The 18830-nt window shown below is 36.4% G+C and overlaps 2 protein-coding genes and 1 pseudogene across 2 annotated transcripts; 1 reads left to right on the plus strand and 2 right to left on the minus strand.

Annotated features, from left to right (window-relative positions):
• The window catches only part of LOC109131175, a 16173-nt pseudogene extending 11716 nt beyond the window's left edge, over nt 1-4457 (minus strand).
• On the plus strand, nt 9901-10797 carry LOC104770596. Its single transcript, XM_010495046.2, has 3 exons — nt 9901-10111; nt 10226-10306; nt 10405-10797. The coding sequence occupies exons 1-3, from the start codon at nt 9991-9993 to the stop codon at nt 10578-10580; spliced, it is 378 nt and encodes a 125-aa protein (XP_010493348.1). The 5' UTR covers nt 9901-9990; the 3' UTR covers nt 10581-10797.
• On the minus strand, nt 11450-12488 carry LOC104770597. Its single transcript, XM_010495047.2, has 3 exons — nt 12353-12488; nt 12109-12174; nt 11450-11766 (listed from the first exon to the last, which is right to left on the minus strand). The coding sequence occupies exons 1-3, from the start codon at nt 12447-12449 to the stop codon at nt 11630-11632; spliced, it is 300 nt and encodes a 99-aa protein (XP_010493349.1). The 5' UTR covers nt 12450-12488; the 3' UTR covers nt 11450-11629.

Genomic DNA, 18830 nt, shown 5'->3' on the forward strand with positions numbered 1-18830 from the left:
TAGACTCTGTAGCAACTTGATTATTGTGTTCCTTGTGAACATCAATACGTACTGGTGCATTGCAAGCTGGTATGTACGATTTTGTTACTCTTTTCGGGTCAGCAAAGGAATCTGGCAATTGATTAGCTAGCTATGTAGACGTATAATCTTTTGAACCTCTGCATCACATGCTAGAGTTCGAGGATCTTGCCAATTTAAGGATGTTTGATTCCATGTCAATTCTTTGCCCAGCTTGCTAGTCTCTCCACCTAATGTAGGGAATTCGGACTCAACGAATTGACAGTCCGCATATCTGGCCTTGAATAAATCTCCTGTGAGTGGCTCAAGATACTTTATAATGGTGGTAGACTCATAACCAACNGACCTAAGACTAATACATAGCCGCATGGGCTTTAGGACATGGCCGATGGGCCTAAGTACAATGGACCGTAATTATAGGGACAATACACGGGCCGGTCAGATAGAGTCCACTAAGTGTTTTACAACATTCTCCCTTGGACGATATGACCGTGCCTATGCTTGGACGGGATCGCTGCAATGTGCTTAGGGGATGCTACCTCATTAAAACCTTACCAGGAAAACCCATTGGGACAAAACCTTGGTGAAGGAAAAAGAGTACAGCACACATTGCTCCCCCTGTTCCAAACATCACTCTAAGTCCTTAAGCCTCCGCATTCCAATCTGGTGTGTGAGCTTCCTGAAAGTTGTTGTCGGTAGTGCCTTTGTGAAGAGATCGGCTGAGTTGTCGCATGACTGAACTTGCACCACTTGAACTTCTCCGGCCTTTTGTAGTTCATGTGTGTAGAAGAACTTCGGCAGTATGTGCTCCTTGATGTAACCTTCCTTGAGCTGTGCGATGCAGGCTGTGTTGTCTTCATAGAGTATGGTTGCTGATTTGTCCTCATTTAGTACTATTAGCACACTAAACTTTCTTTGTTATAACCTGCATCAGCAAAACCAACTAAAACATCTTTGTTATAGTTAGTATAATATAAACCCAAATTTAAAGTTCCTTGTAGGTAATGTAATTAATACTTAATTTCACTCTAGTGCCTTTGGGTTAAACAAGAACTAAATCTTGCAAGGAGGTTCACGGCAAAACATAAGTCTGGTCTAGTGTGGCTAGCCAAGAATATTAACACTCCTATAGCACTGAGGTATGGCATTTTAGGACCAAGAACTTCTTCATTGTCCTTCTTAGGAGCAAATGGATCTTTATCCACTTCTACACTTCTCACAACCATTGGGCTAGTCAATGAGTGAGCTTGCTCCATATTAAATCTCTTGAGTACCTGATATGTCTATATTTTGTCTCTGCTAAGCATGTTTTTGTCACGCATCTAGTTAGGATAACTAATTGTTTTGCATGAATTTCTACTCTCTTTTGTACACTTTTCATATTTAGGTAGTTCTTGCATTATCTTCGCATACATCGTGCATTTTGGAGTATTTCAGGTATTTAGGAGACTTTGGAGCCAGGCTGTCTCGAGTCGCGCCATCACTCCGTCATCACACATCCGCTCGGGTCGCGCCATCATTCCGTCATCACACATCTGCTCGGGTCGCGCCATCATTCCATCATCACACATCCGCTTGGGTCACGCCATCATTCCATCGTTACACATCCGATCGAGTCGCGCTGTCATGCCGATCGAGTCGCGCTGTCTGCCAATCGAGTCGCCGTTCGAGTCGTCCTTCGAGCCACCGGTCGGGGGATTCAGCTTTTGACGTCTTCAACTTTCCAATGCTGTTTATTTCAAGCCAATCNTTGATTATTGTGTTCCTTGTGAACATCAATACGTACTGGTGCATTGCAAGCTGGTATGTACGATTTTGTTACTCTTTTCGGGTCAGCAAAGGAATCTGGCAATTGATTAGCTAGCTATGTAGACGTATAATCTTTTGAACCTCTGCATCACATGCTAGAGTTCGAGGATCTTGCCAATTTAAGGATGTTTGATTCCATGTCAATTCTTTGCCCAGCTTGCTAGTCTCTCCACCTAATGTAGGGAATTCGGACTCAACGAATTGACAGTCCGCATATCTGGCCTTGAATAAATCTCCTGTGAGTGGCTCAAGATACTTTATAATGGTGGTAGACTCATAACCAACATATATTCCCATCCTTCTTTGAGGTCCCATCTTAGTTCTCTGTGGTGGAGCAATTGGTGTATAAACGGCACAACCAAATCTTTTGAGATGGGACAAGTCTGGCTCTTGACCCGATAATAGTTGGGATGGTGAATATTTGTGTTCCCTAGATGGCCTGATGCGTATGAGTTCTGCTGCATGTAAGACCGCGTGTCCCCAAGCTGACACAGGAAGCTTCGATCGCATTAACAATGGTCGAGCTATCAATTGTATTCGTTTAATGAAGGATTCAGCTAATCCGTTTTGTGTATGTACATGTGCAACAGGATGTACCACACTCACCCCCATGGACATACAGTAATCATTAAACGCTTGGGGTGTAAATTCACCAGCATTGTCTAGACGTATAGTCTTAAGTGGAAAATCTGGAAAATGTGCTCTTAATCTTATGATTTGAGCTAACATCTTAGCAAATGCTAAGTTTCTTGTGGATAACAAGCATACGTGAGACCATCTGGTAGATGCATCTATCATCACCATGAAATATCTGAATGTCCCACTTGGTGGGTGTATTGGTCCATATATGTCACCTTGTATCCTTTCCAGAAAGTTTAAAGTCTCTTTTGTGACTTTTACTGGTGAGGGTCTTATTATAAGTTTCCCTTGTGCACATGCTACACAAGTGAGATTTTTAGGGAAAACTTTTCTTTCTTTGAGGTTGTGCCCTTTTGAACTCTTAATTAGTTTACGCATCATGTTCGAACCCGGATGGCCAAGCCGGTCATGCCATAGAGTGAATTGTTGGTTAACCATTATGTGCTTTGCTAAGTTAGCTTCTATCATATTGATTCTAGCATGGTATAGACCAGAGGCTAGTGCAGGTATAGTCTCTAGGATCTTCTTTTGTCCTTTCACATTTTCTGTAATGTAGAGGAACTCTTTAGATCCTTCACCATTGGTTTCAATATGATAACCATTTAGTCTTATATCTTTAAATCTCAGTAAGTTTCTCTTAGAGTTGGGTGAATATAAGGCGTCACATAACTCAATGTATGTGCCGTGAGGCAAGAGTATGTGACCCTGGCCGTAGCCTTCTATCAATTTTGCTATACCCGCAATTGTACTAACATTAGCATTTTTCATAATAAGATTTATGAAATATCTTTTGTCTTTTAGTATGGTGTGGCTGGAGCCACTGTCCACTACTAGTTCACTCATGTCCTCGGCCATTTCTATAAAGAGGACAATAAGTTTGTATTTTAACAAGTCAAATTTATAAAATAAAATCCATTGAATTTAAATCAAAGTCATTACAAGGAAATTAAATCATAAAAGCATAGAAATTAAACCAAAATAAAAATTGAAATTCAATCTTCATTGTTGAGGCAATCGGAAGTCTCATAGTCTAGCAAGTCATCCTTCTCAAGATCGAAGTCTCCTTCATCATCGAGGTGCACAAGGTTGGCCTCTGGATTTTTCTTAAGAAATTCTTGATATGCATCAATGAGGTGTTTGGGAGTTCTGCAGTTCTTGGCCTAGTGGTTTGACATACCACATCGGTGGCAAGTCGATTTGGCCTTGGTGTGTGGTTTAAAGGACCCACGGCCCCTACCACCACGTATGCGGCCTCCTCGACTAGCCTGGCCTCCTCGACCACCACGTCCTCTGCCACCACGGCCACGGCCGTAGTGTCTTTCTCTGTGGACGTAGTTGGTCTCATTAGGCTCTTTAGGCTCTACTGCAGCTTTCTTTCCCAAATCAACTTTATTTGCTTCTGGTAATGGGGCTGTACCAGGAGGTCTCATTGCACTGTTCATCATCAACAACTCATCGTTCTGCTCGGCTAACAGTAAACACTCAATGAGTTCCCCATAGTCAGCGAGCTTTTGATGCCGATATTGTTGTTGAAGAATTCTGTTATTGGGGCTGAAAGTAGACAAAGTCTTTTCTATCAGCTCCTGCTCAGTTACCTCTTTTCCACACAGCCTAAGGAGTGAGACAATCCTAAAGAGCTCAGAGTTATACTCTTCCACGGATTTGTAATCCTGGATCCTTAGGCTTTTCCAATCGAACTCGGCCTTTGGAAGGAGCACCGTCTTTTGGTGCCCATAACGGCGTTTAAGCTGTGTCCAAAGGGCGATAGGATCTCTTATGAAGAGGTACTGGCTTTTGAGACACTCAACAATGTGATGATGTATATGCTGGAGGCACTGATTCTTATTCTTGTCAGTGCTCTCGAATTCCTCATCGATGCACTCATGCATGCCGTGTGATGACAGATAGATCTTGGTGTCATTTGCCCATTGCAAGTAGTTCTTTCCAGAGGCTTGCAGGATGGGGTAGTCTAGGCTTTTGAGGTTTGCCATCTGCATAAAGTAGACAACCGATAGTTAGCATGCGATATTTAAGATCGAACCATGCAACATTATTTTTAGGACATGCGATATTTAAGACCGAACCATGCCACAAATATTATTCAGGTCATGCGGTATTTGAGACCGAACCATGCCTTAGGCCATGCGGTATTTGAGACCGAAACATGCCTTGCCTCTTATAGATTTATGGTTTAAATTCATGCATGCAAGACAACAAAATCAAATAGATATGCATGCAATGATTTCCTTATTTCTAGATAGGATTTCCTTTTCTTAAGTTTTCCTATTTAGTCTAGGATTTATGTGTTAAGAGTTTTAGGAACTTATCCTAATTAAATATTTAATCCGAAATTTTATGTTTTAATTTATGGAACTTTAACATAAGTTTTTAATTTAATCGGATATACTCTTAAACTATAATGTAAATTTTACTTAAGTTTTAGGATAATGGTTAAGAGTTATGGAAGTTATCCTAATTGATCCTAGACAAGCTCATACTCGAGTTCTATGGTTTTCATGGCCGAAAATTTACAGGAAAACTATGTTCAAGTTTATCTAAGAAATCCTAAGAGTTAATTCATGCAGCCGAGTTCTATTAACAGCCTATACATGTTCGAATTTCTATATGATGCATGAATGACCAAGTTTTAATATCCTAGAACAGTTTGATTTAATATCTTATGAATCTAACAATTTTGGTTCTAGGTTCTTATGCATCACAACAAGCAACAATCAACCAAATTTTAATCTTGTAATATAATTGGTTTTAATTCTCAAGAAATCTAACAACCTAAACATGATCCAAATTTTAAGTTTTAGGTTTTAGAGATCTTAAACTATGTTGGTTGTTTTACTTGTTTGTTTTTAAGGTTCAATAGCTTTAAGGTTCAGATTCGAATATATGGTTTTAAGAGGGTTTCGAGTTTTATTTACCTTCACCGATTAGGATTCTGACTGGTTATGAACCGGGAGCTAAAGACCTTGGTAATTCCTCTCTTCCTCGATCACGAACAGCTTCCGCGAACAGCTTCCCTCGAACAGCTCCTCGCGAACTCACCCCCGAAACCGCGAACCAACGAACCTCGATCGGGTTTAGGATAAAACTTGATCACGAGCTAAGGATGCTCGTGAATCAACAAGAGATCTCCGAGACAAGAGGATAAGTCTCGAAGAAGAAGAAGAACAAAGGCGGTTTAGGGTTTTAGAGAAGAAGAGAATCGGCGGCTGCCTTAGGGTTTTAGGGTTAGAGGCTATCATGCTGATAACGTGTTGTAAACTAGAGGATATAGGGAGAAATCTCTTGTTCTTATTATTGAATGAAGTCTCAAGAGGTTACATATATATAGGTTCCTATAAAGGATTAAGTAAACCGACCTAAGACTAATACATAGCCGCATGAGCTTTAGGACATGGCCGATGGGCCTAAGTACAATGGACCATAACTATAGAGATAATACACGGGCCGGTCAGATAGAATCCACTAAGTGTTTTACAACAGTTTTGACTCTTTTTTAGTTTTTTTTGGGTGATTTGGTATGTAAAGTTCTCAACTAAACAGATTGGATCCGTTAATGATAACATAAAATAAGTCGACCAGGAAAACAATATAAAATTTGGGCTACTAGTAGTAGTAGTAGGTACAGCAGTCCGTTCCGAAAGATTGATAGTTCTTGTCTCCTCGATTCAAAAGTAGTTTGAGAGTGGACTATGCTAACAGTCCAAAGAAATTACGAGACTCGGCCTTCAATTTTCTTGTTATCAAAGAAAAAACAATATAAAATATGAAATAAATCAACAATAAATTAAAATAAAGAATCAGTGTTAATGTCTTTTGTCCTTAATACAACTTAATTAAAAGAAAAGAAAGGCCTTAGTAAAAGGAGTCATCTATATATCTGTTATAAACCGCTATAAAGATTCACAAATCCAAAAACTTTTGAGAAAGTTGTGAGACCCTCAAACCCTAGCTTTTGATATTTTTAAAAATAAACGTATTTCTAATTTTATTCCTAGAAACTTCTGCTACTTCATTCATACTACTACTCTCAGTGCCACATTTTCCGCCTCCCAGTGGTGACCCTTGAAGAATGATGGCTTCTCCCAGAATCGCTTGGCTTTGCTAATTAATTATGTTTCTCAAGAGGTTAATTATGCACTTCGAGACAGTAAGCTAGGAGTAATTAAATGTGTAACTAATTTAGTTCTTACTAACTATTTTTAAATAAATTAATATTACTTCTGTATAAAAAATGTCATTTTGATACAGGACCCACAAATTGAGAAAAACTAGAAGTATATAAATATACTTTTATTTAATGAATAGTTAATTATTTAAGTTTAGTAAAAAGAGTTTTGGGTTAAGGGTAAATAAGAAAGTTGATGTAAAAAGTCACATTGAAAATATAAAGTGATATTCTTTGTGAAATAAAGAAAATTTTATAAAATGACACTATTTGTAAAACAAATAATGTATTTTTATAATTTTTGATCGATGTGTATTCAGAATAATGTATTCAGAATTCACACAGCAAAATATAACTGAAACTTAAAAAAAAAAAATTAGTGAGAAAACAGATTTCTTATTATTCAAAAACATTTCAAAAAATACCTAACTCGCGTGGATTGCAAATTAGGATTTTAAATTGTTAACTAGTAAATTAAGCCTAGCTAGGATTTTTGAATGTGTAAGATGTTCTCGTTTTGTTTAGTCCAAGCTAGCTATTCTTTACATTTCCGTGGTATCGAATGTAAATAAAAAGTTTATTTCCATATCTTTGGAAAAAATTCATCATTTTCTCTATCTTATACACTTCTAGATTTGATGCAATTTTTTGAAGATTTTTTAGATAGATCGATTTGATCATCTAGACCGAATTTAAATTGATTAATTTTTTATTCTTGCCATATTATACAAATATCACGTTTCTCCCACATGTTATTAGTTTAAACATTTTACAGATCAAGCCGTTCACACTTCACACAGATGGCATCACTACTCATAATCTTGTTTTGACTTTTGTCTTTTTGTCTTTTTTTTTTTTTAATAAAAAGGAATGCATAAGAAATCGTTACAAGAAAGTTCTATTGTTTCTAATTTTGTTTTTTTGTTAGGACGTGTAAAGTTCTCAACTAAGGTGTTTACTGGTTCTCCCACTACTTCTCGTAAATGCTGCGTTTGTGGGTGGTAGCGGTTGCTAACGATTGGAACCAATCACATAAAACGCTCCCAATCGTTCCTAATCGCTTCTAACCGCTCCAAACCACTGAATTCCAAAAGCTGCTTCCCACAAGCGTTTGCGGTTGCGGACAATTGCGTTTGGATTTCTTTTTTTTGTAAAAAAACTTAAAAGAAATCAATGATAATGAATTTTTTTGTTATATCTTCTATCTAACCATTTTACTCATTAAGTATGAGAGAAAATGAAGTACGAATACGATTGCAAAGATTATAAAATAAACAATTAGAAGAAAATAATATTCCAATTAATAATAACCCGGAAAATTTGATGTAAATTTAATGGCACATCACACAAGTTCAAAAAAAATCTAAATAAATATAATATTTCATCAGAAATTTAAGAAAATAAGATTATTTATGAAAAAAATTAAAACAAATCACCAGTGACTCTTCTCAACTCTCACTTGATTATTCATGCCGATGCAACTACTGATCCACGATCTAAGAAAAAAGAGAAAAGATCTACGATCTAAAGCATATGTTTTGTCATTTATCAAATTACTTGATTAATTTTTTGGTGAAAAGCCAAATGCATAAAGGAATAAGTATTTCAATATGAAATTTATTTATTTTTTGAATAATTATTTTTGTATTTTTTAATAAATTTTAATTATAAATCAAGTTTAATAAAAATTTTGGTGTTTTTAAACATTTTTATATTATATATCACATTTGTTATGTTTCAACCGCTATTGCATCCGCTCGTCAACCAGTCGTAACCCTTCTGCAAACGCACTAATTTTAAACCGCTAAACCAGTCGTTTAAAACGCTTAATAATGCTTGAAACCGCAATCGTTCGTTTCTGCAATCTCCCGCAACCACAAGTGCAGCATTTGAACCAGTCAGTTAACTTGATCCGGTAATGATATTGATAACATAAAATAAGTCGACCAAGAAAACAATTCAAAATGAGTGGTAGGCAAAGTCGACCCGCTTGAAAGATTGATAATTCTTGTGTCTTCGATATTATTTGATAAAGTATTGTATAATTTTTTTAATAATATTGATATTAAAACATTTAGTTAAAAAGTTGTTTGTAAATTTGTGTCGTTACACAAAGAAAAAGCAATATAAACTAGAGAAAACTGGCCAAAAATTATGTTTTTAAAATTTTAAAAAATATTTTCACATTGCAAAAATTGCAAAATATTTTTTCAATGCTTATTTTACCTTATAGAAAGATAAATAAGTTTCACTAAATAACAAATGGGTTTCTCACTTCCTCTATTACTCCTTTTCGACGAGACTATATAAAACTATATTTCTAGCCAAAAAAATGTCATTAGTTTGGCAACTTTATATTTTGGAAATAAAAGCCAAAAAAGAATTGATAAAAAAATTTCTGGCAAAATTTAAACTTGACAAAAAAAATCAAATCAATAGTATCGTTTATTACAAAAAGAAAAATACGAAGTTTAACAAAATTATTCATAACTCTTTTTTTTTTCTTTTGGTTCACATATAAGTTTTCATAATTAAGCCTCTAAATTCATGGTTTAACACAATGACCACAGTACAGGTGAACCCAAAAAAAAAAAACACAATGACCACCATGGATTGCTACAAAAGAAATATTTCATGGTTTAATTCATGGTCATTGTATTAACTCATAGCAAAAATAGCAATTCATGGTGGTCATTGTGTTAATTCATGAATTGCTACAAAAGAAATATTTCATTGTGTTAATTCATGGTTTAATATTTCTTTTGTAGCAATTCATTGGTGGTCATTGTGTTAACTCATAGCAAGAAATATTAAAAAATAAAAGATTAAATCTAGGTTTACTATTTTTAGAATTTCGTATGAATACATAAAATTCCAAAAATAGTCGTTCTGATCGTGATATGTAATGTAATCATTTTTATTTCATAGAAAATTAATATATTGTATAAGGGATTTTAATAGATCTTCCTTTACTTCGCAGGCCCTGTCACTAAATCTATCACCGAGACGGGAGACAAATCAAGCGGATCACCTGTAGTATTATTATCAACACGTTGTAAGTACGAATACTCGTCCGTGTTTATTTTATTGCATGAAGCGCCTTATTGTCGATAAGAAAGCACCAGCTCATATCATAAAATGTTTAATTAATTACTTCTTTTCGTATAGGACAGCTCATTTATGTGCTACGGTAGGTCTTTTTTTAATCAAGTTTTATAAGTTGTTGTGTTCCCATCTTCGTTGACGCTGTTCTCAATACTTTTAAAAGGAAGTGATTTTTCGTCTTTAGCTTGACCATTCTCACAATTACAAAAGAAAAAAAAAAAGAAAAGAAGAAGAAGATGATGTTGTATTTAGTCTTAGGATCCTGCATCATCGGAGCACTTCTTCTTGTTATTCTTCTTTTTCTTATTTACGTACTCCGTGAGTTATATTATGATGCCATGGGAGGGCGACTGGAAGGTGAGTCTTTTTCTTAAGTTAGTGAAATTTCAACAAATCTCCTTTAGTAAATCATATTTTTGACATAACGTCAGAGTAACAAAATCTTCTTTTTTTTTTTTTTTGTCACCGCAGCTGATAAGGAAGCTAGAGCGGAAGAGGAACACCTTATAAGCCCGATCAGGCCGAGCATCTCAGCTGATTGTACAGTTCCGGGTGAGTCAATTACTTTACCATTTCTTTTACTTCTGATAACAACAGAAAAAAAAAAAAAAAAAAAGTCTTATATATGTTTCCAACATATATATACACAGTCCAATCGAGTTCATCAGGAAGAACAAAGCGAAAGGCCGACGATTTCTGCATAGGTATTGAAGAAGCCGCTTGCCCGAGCGCAGACACAATAACGAGTGGTATTCCAACAAGCAATCAAATGTACAGTGGACCCCACTATAAGTTGAGAGGACCAAAAGATAGCGATTCAGATTAGAATTCATATAAACTGATTAGTGCCAACATTTTATTTTGTCTCTCTCTTTTTCAGCAATTTTCTTTCCACACACTGCAGCAAATTTAATATGAATGCTCTCTTAATTGCTCTTTAATTAAAATCAAGCCACTAGTTTCTTGACTGATTTCACTCACAGTTTGTGCAACATGCTCCAATGTATCAAAATACAAGTTATATATGTTATTTGTTATGGTTACTCATGAGTACATCACACTGGAACTGTAATAACCTCTCCCAAACAAGAATCTATGTAAGGACGTAAGTAACACAATCTTGTGGCGGACTTTGTTGAAAAGACTTCGAGCCGGTTGTGTGACAATGCGATCTATGGCCATTCTGATCAGCTAGTTAATTTGATATAAGTACTTGTGCAGACTTCCTCATCCCACTCCCGGTGCCAAAGTACACATCAGTCGCCGCCTCCCAGTGGTGACCCTTGAAGACTGACAGTTTCTCCGGGATCCGCTTGGCTTTGCTAATTATTAAAGTATGTTCCTCAAGAGGTTATGCGTTTAACCCATATAACCCATATAAGGAAGTGCCTTAGTTTTGTCGATTGCAAAGCACCAGCTCATATCATCAATTGATTAATGTGTTCAATTCTTTTTCTAGGGTATTTGATACAGTTAGTTAGAAATTTAGAATTAGATACACGAGAGAGAGATACATGAGACAGTAAAGCTAGAATTAAGTAATTAAATGTGTAACTAATTCTTACTAACTACTTTATTTCTAAAGCACTAATACTTTATAACTCTTGATCAATATTAAATCCTGTGGTATTTTGGCAAATTCCTTGTAGTATCTATTAATAATAACGCAACTTGTATATGAATGATGGAGAGAGATTAATAAAAATATAACGCAACTTGTATAAAGTGGTGATAAAAGTAATAGAAAAGGACAAAACGTTCACTTTCCTTGGAATAAAATAAACTATTGAAAGGGAAACACACATTTTTCATTTCATTATTGGAAACTAAAATATGAGAAGAAAATTCATGGGATTGCAGCATATCTTCCGCCAATCATAACTCAAACTGATCATAGTCATCCTGATCATCACGGACATCTTCGCGCCTGGGGTCGAATTCTTCTCCAGCATGGATCTTGTTTCGTGCTCCTCCAGGTTTACAGATTCCCCCAGCATTGTTGCATAGATTTGCTTATATTTTTAAAAACTTTATATGAGTTATATTATATGACTTAACCTATGAAAACATTAGGGAGGTTTACGCTCATAATTTATTTTCTACAAGTAGGACATATGTATTTAACATTTTCCTTTCCAGAAAAACCCTACAATTATTAACTTTATAAAAACCTTGAGAATCTTGTAGTTGCTGTTGATCAGTTTCTAACTAGAAACCCTACAATTATTATTTTTTATTAAAAAAAGTTGAGAATCTTGTAGTTGTTTAATCTATGTTGATCGGTTTCTAATCATAAAGAGACTCTTCTAGGATCTACTCATAAAGAGAGTTTTAATTCGGTAGAAGATAGATACCTCCAAGTGCTTGCGTTAGGAACAAAAGTAGGATTAGACACACTGCGAGGATGCTGCTTCCTCCACCTGGTACCACAAAAACCAGATCTACTCTCATTAACACTTTGTTGTAATCATTACAAAAGCAAGCGTAAAATATATGTATTTTTCCATATTATACCAAAAGAACACTAGAAAGGTTTGCAAGAACTTTTCCATATATATCTTGTCTTATACGGATTATAAAGACAGTCGTGGTACTTACCTCGTTTATGTTTCGGTAAGGGCTCGTTTGCACGGCGTCTGTAAATGATCATGGGAACTGATCCGACAAAAGTGGTTCCTAACACCAAACCCAACATCTTTTTTTTTTTTTTTGCTTGTTCTATTTGATGATCCGGCTATATCCATGAGACACTCTTTATATAGATAGAGTTGGATCTAAGTCAACTTTAATGAGTTTTATGAAACTGGGTCAATACCCGAACCCGATGGGCAAAATATCCGGATCCGAACCCGATCCAAAAAACCCGATCCGAATCCGTATCCGAAATTGTAAAATACCCGAACGGGTTCTAAATCTCTAAATCCGAAAATCCAAACCTGAACCCGATCCGAACCAAAATCCGAACGGATATCTGAATATACCCACATTATTAATGTTAATAGTAATATATTAGTGATATTTATAATTTTAATAATATAAGTGTCTAAAATATTCAGATTTTTAGATATTTTCGATATTTTGAAGTATTAAACTGTTTATTAGTAAATTTAGGTAAAAAATATTCTAAACTTTTAGATAAATTGCGTATTATTGTATAATTTAGACTAAATTAGATACTAAAATTTTGAATTTTGTGAACTTCGGGTAATCCGAATCTGAACTCGAAATACCCGATCCGAATCCGAAGTCTAGAAATACCCGAACGGGTTCTGTACCTCTAAACTCGAAACCCCGAAATATCCGAACCGAACCCAAACGGATACCCGAATGCCCAGGCCTAACATGTACTGTATCACTTTTAACTTATTGAGACCGGGCCTTACCTCGTAATTAAATTACAAATAAAAGCATTATACAGTGTATTATGATAGATAAAGAAGGTACCTAGAAGAGCTGCATGTTAATTAATGACAATTACATACTAATTGATAAACTTATACTAATACGATAAAGTTGGTGGTACCCCATACAGTAGCGGAGTTAGGAAATCATCACGTCATGGTCAAAAGAAATTTGTTGGAGTCAATTATGTGATTTAAAAATTTTACTAGGGTCAATTGTGCTATTTTACATAAGTCGATTTTATTTTTTTCTTAAAATTTCAGCTAAATTTAAAATTTCACCAGGGTCAGTTGACCCACATACTTGCACACTACCTAATCCTGGGCATTCGAGTATCGGTTCAGGTTTGGTTCGGATATTTCAGGTTTCGGGTATTTCAGGTTTCGGGTATTTCGGATTTATAAATTATGGAATCATTCAGGTATTTTAGAAATTTCGGTTCGGGTTTGGTTCGGTTCGGGTAATTTTTTTTAATTACCAAAATATATCCAATATTTTGTAGTTTCGGTTCGGTACAAGTATTTTTTACCCGTTTGGAACCATAGTACCCATATATATCATTTTTTTTTTTTGGTCAAACTATGTTTTCATTTCACTAAGATAGAAACCAAATACATAGAGTTACGGATTCTAAGAATCCAAAGAGTAAAATACTACAGCAACAAAGGGCATTCCCCAATCCCTTACAAAGATAGAGAAAAGGATAGATAGGATTAGTCAATAATAGTTCCTTGAGAGCTTTGAGCCAAAGACTAGCTAGCCTTTTGGTACATGTGAGGTCAGGGATCATCGACATTTCTTCCATGAACAGGTCAATGGAGGAACAAATAGCCACTGTCACAGGACAAAGTGACGTTGAGGAAGGGGTCAGAGCCGTGGATCTCACCGGTATGAGAAAATCTACAGAAAGTAGGACTTTGACAATGGTTCGAGCAAAGTTGGTTATGCTCTGGTGCTTGAAGTCTTTTGTTAGTGTTGTCATAGAGTGAGATAAAGGCTCAGACAAACCATAGCCATACTCAAAACTCTGACAACTTGGAATCGGGATCCATATACCATTACACGACAAGCTAAGGGGTTCATAAGACAAAGCCGTAAGGGATATTCCTACCAGGATTCTCGAATGATTAAAGCCAAGCCATAATAACGATGATGCATTACGTCTCAGATGGAGTCTTCTACCATAGAGATCGTAATCTTGATCACACCAGCGGCTAAGGTTCGGCCATCGACATAAAAAAACTGACCTGGGTTTTACGGGATAGAAACTTGAAGTACACCTAATGGGCTTGGGCAGTTGAAGCCTTAATGGGCCAAAAACAACTTTAGGATCCATTAAGAGGAACCCTAAGCGTGTGATGGCTATGCACGGATTGCGACCATGGCGGCTGCCCGGAGGAAGTGGGATGGTTGGCCTTGAACTCGGTATCATCGGAAAAAAGTGATGCAATGATAGCGCGGGATGAGTTTGTTCTGTTATGAAGGCAGTGAGGCAAGAAGGCTTACTCTGTCCAGATTTAATACAAGTTACCCCCAGAATAGAATCGCCGTGCGCCGTCGACGTCTCCCCTATGCATGGCGCATCTGCCGGTCCAAGAGGGAAAGCTCCTGCCAGCAACGAAGCCCAGGGTGAGGGATCTTCAGGGGTGAAGTGAAAGTCGGATCGAGAAAATTTCAGATCCAAAACCGGATCCAATTTTTGTAACCCGAGGACTTTTAGATGCTTCTGATTTGGTGAGGCGGCCAAAAGCTGAGGGAGGAAGTTCACCGGAAACCGCTTCCCTTCGTTGATGGTTGATGGTACGCCGCAAGAGGTTATAGGGTTCAAAAGATTTTGGGGATTTTGAAAAAGATAAAAATAAGAGGGGAAAAGAGCTAAAAAGAGGGAAAGCACTAGCAAGAACTCGAAACAGCAGAGCAAACAGGTGGTTTTATCCCGACGCCGGCGAGCAGGAGCTCCACTGGCGCCGGAACAGTTTAGACTGGAGGTCGCCTCGATAACTTCGCCTGGGAGAGAAAAAGCCTTTGCTTTTACGGATGAAGTTGTAAGATTAAGTGTACCCATATATATATCTATAGTACCCTAATTATAGATTGAAAAACTAGATCAAACTTCATGAAATTATAACTAAAAATCATACCAAAGTACCTTAACCAAGCAAAATAAGCAAGAAAAACACAATTCTTAAACAGAATAATCCAAAACATAAATAAGTTGTAGAGTAGTAATATCCAAAATCATATTCAAAAGTACTATAAAAGCTAGAGTTATTGAGAAAATTCAAAGAAACATCAAACATCCAAATACGAGAATCAATCAATGAAAAGTACTAAACTCGCGTTATAAACCAAGCATCAAGATGAAAGGGACTTACTTTTAAATGAGTCTTAGACGTCTCTGTAAGAGGAGACGAAGAGAAAAAATTAGTATATACACATATGTTCGGATATATTTGGGTACTAATTGGGTATCGGATATTATCCGAACCGAACTGATACCCAAAAATATTTATAATCAAGATCCAATTAGTATAATGTAGAAGATCCATACCCGATCCGAATCGGGATTTTTCATTTCGGTTCCAATACGGGTATTTCGGGTTGGGTATTTTGCCCAGGCCTAACCCTGCCTCCGCCACTGACCCCATATAACGAGCAATTGTTTCCAACGGCAGTTTCTGCGTTTGTATATTTATGTAAACATTTGAAAGCTACTTTCACGTTTACAAATATGCCGTAATTTAATCCAACTAACATAAAAAATTATATACATAAATGCAGATCAGATAGTGATTGCATTGATCCTATCGTATTACAGTTAGTACCTAACTATCTAGTGTCTAAAGTCTAAAGTCTAAACAATACAGTGTTTTACAATACAACTCATGTGCTAAACAATAGAGTGTTGTAACTAACTGTCTCGTGTCTAAAAATATAACAATGACGTAGTAAACACTAGCTAGTTAGTTACAACACAAAGAAATTCATCTAATTATATCACATTTAACGGTTTCTTAGCTGCAACAGAGTTCTGGCACAACACACAAGTTTCATGTTGATTAATACCTAGCTGAATCTGATTTTTTTTTTTTTCATCTATCGACCAGAACAGGTTGGTACATATATAGTCCAATTACTTTCATTGTAGAAAGAAGACTTGATCCGGGGTGAGTTGGTGCCGGTTTTTGATGAATTTATGAACGCCACTAAATCACTGTCACTTCTCGCGGAATTTGAAACAAAATATTGCATTACAAAATAACGATTTTAACCTAACTGTAGTGATGAATCTAACTACATTTAACAAAAATAACGTTTCTTAAATTTATGGAAGTCTCTTGGTCAGAGTAGTTAAGATTTTAAAAGTTTCTACACCAAGTATGCAGTTTAAATTCCATAATATTTATTTCTCTCAGATTAATGATACAAGATTAATAAAAATGCTAGAATGCTGAAGATATAACCGTCGGTAATAGTGTTGAGTGGTAAGGCATAGTATCAGGAGTATGAGTATGTTTGATACTTGGGTTATATGGCTTATATGCCGGTTTATATGGTTTAGAGTATAGTTAAGTCATTATTAACTTAAACCATAGTCTTAGATGTTGTATATAAGATACGATCTGTACACTGAAATAATTAATGAGAATACAAAGATATTTTTCTATCTCTCTCTTCAGCTCAACGTCTCTCTCTCTTGTTCTTCATCGTCTCTGAGATTCAGTTACAAGAATCTTGTTATGGTATCAGAGCTATCACGATTCAAGCTAACATGAGTGCGTCTTCGATTGAGCTTATTCTCATTCATCTCTTCTCTTTTCTTTTGGATCTTTCAAATTCTCTTTCGTTCATCGTCTTCGCGATTCTTCAATTCGTGTTCGCGAGCGAGTTTTGATTTTTCGTTTTTTTTTTCTTCAATTCTCGATTTGTCTTTGATCGTAATCACTGGTTCTTGTTTGGGATTTTTCAATTTCTACGTCTTTTGAGCTTTGATGGCTTCAAATCGTTCTCCGAATCGTTCGAATTCTTCGGCTCCAGTTTCTCAGAATCGTACAGATTTGTATGCGAGTCCTTATTCTCTGTTGAGCACGGATCATGCAGGCTTACAGATAGTCACGGATCGACTTGATACGGGTGCTGAGTTTCATTCTTGGAAGAGATCTGTGAGGATGGCCTTGAATGTGTGAAACAAGTTAGGATTCATTGACGGTACGATTTCTAAACTGCCTATAGATCATCCGGATTCTGATGCTTGGTCTAGGTGTAACGATATGGTTATCACATGGTTGATTGGATCTGTTTCAAAGAAAATAGGAATGAGTTTATTGTATATGTCTTTGCCACAGTTTCCACAGTCTAATCCAAATGCGAATTTTGGCACACAACAACGAACTGTTGCGAATTTGTTTACTGAGCTTCCTGAGATTACTACTTCGCAATCACCTATGAGCACTTCTATGCCATACTATCCATCTCCAGCTATCAATGCTGTGAATCTCGATGTCAGTAAACTAACTCAGGAACAAGCTCAAACTCTGATTGGTCAGTTAACTTCTCGTGCTCAAAGTTCTGCTCTAGAGTCTTCGGTTAATCAGAATCAGGCTACTGTCTCTGAACAGGGTGTTATGGCTGTTCAATCTTCTTCTGGTAAAGTCTCTATCATATCTACTAATCTTCGTTATGAAAATAACATTTTCACATATCAACATCATTGTCTCTCTTCCTTAAAAAGTGCATTGCCCAGTGGTTCTTGGATAATAGACAGTGGTGCTACAAGTCATGTTTGTTGTGATATATCAAAGTTTACGGAAATATTTGTAGTCTCAGGAATCACGGTAGCTTTGCCTAATGGTACTAAACTGGAGATTACGCATATAGGAACGATTCGATTGTCTGATGAATTAGTATTGTACAATGTCCTATTTGTTTCTACAAACAAATTTAATTTGATAAGTGTTAGTAGTCTTTTACATGATAGTCAATGCTCTGCTCACTTTTATCCTACTGCATGTTTCATACAGGAGTCTTCTCAGGGATGGATGATTGGGAGTGGTAGACTTTTCCGCAATCTATACATCCTCAATAATCACTCTCAATCCCAATCTGCACCTGCTGAGTCTCCTGGTTGCATCAACTTCTGTGGATCCTTGTCTACTGATGATAGCCTTTGGCATCAACGCCTAGGACATCCCTCAGTTGCCAAGTTACAAAGTATGTCTGGTACACTTTCATTGTCTAAGTCTGTTATTCGTAGTCATGATCATTGTCATATATGTCCATTAGCTAAACAAAAGCGTCTGTCTTTTCCTTTCAATAATAACATGTCTTCCTCGCCTTTTGACTTGATTCATCTGGATATTTGGGGACCGTTTCCTGTTGAGTCTGTAGAGGGATATAAATACTTTCTTACTATAGTTGATGATTGTACTAGGGTTACTTGGGTCTATATGCTAAGAAATAAAAGTGACGTTTCTAAGATTTTCCCAATGTTCCTTTCTTTAATCTCTAATCAATATAATTCCAAAGTTAAAGCAATTAGGAGTGATAATGCACCTGAGTTAGGTTTTGCTTCCATAGTTCAAGAACAAGGTATAATTCATTACTTCTCATGTGCATATACTCCCCAACAGAACTCGGTTGTAGAACGGAAACATCAACACTTACTAAATGTGGC

The sequence above is a fragment of the Camelina sativa genome, chromosome 20 (genome assembly GCF_000633955.1).
Source record: "Camelina sativa cultivar DH55 chromosome 20, Cs, whole genome shotgun sequence".
Lineage (NCBI taxonomy): Eukaryota > Viridiplantae > Streptophyta > Magnoliopsida > Brassicales > Brassicaceae > Camelina > Camelina sativa.

What these genes read in the sequence shown, in the direction of transcription:
- LOC104770597 (XM_010495047.2), bottom strand. Translation starts at nt 12,449, where the DNA reads ATGTTGGGTTTGGTGTTAGGAACCACTTTTGTCGGATCAGTTCCCATG. An exon ending in CTTACCGAAACATAAACGAG is followed by an intron (nt 12,175 to 12,352) that starts GTAAGTACCACG and finishes TTGTGGTACCAG; the next exon opens with GTGGAGGAAGCAGCATCCTC. An exon ending in CCTAACGCAAGCACTTGGAG is followed by an intron (nt 11,767 to 12,108) that starts GTATCTATCTTC and finishes TAAAAATATAAG; the next exon opens with CAAATCTATGCAACAATGCT.
- LOC104770596 (XM_010495046.2), top strand. Translation starts at nt 9,991, where the DNA reads ATGATGTTGTATTTAGTCTTAGGATCCTGCATCATCGGAGCACTTCTT. An exon ending in CATGGGAGGGCGACTGGAAG is followed by an intron (nt 10,112 to 10,225) that starts GTGAGTCTTTTT and finishes TTGTCACCGCAG; the next exon opens with CTGATAAGGAAGCTAGAGCG. An exon ending in AGCTGATTGTACAGTTCCGG is followed by an intron (nt 10,307 to 10,404) that starts GTGAGTCAATTA and finishes ATATATACACAG; the next exon opens with TCCAATCGAGTTCATCAGGA.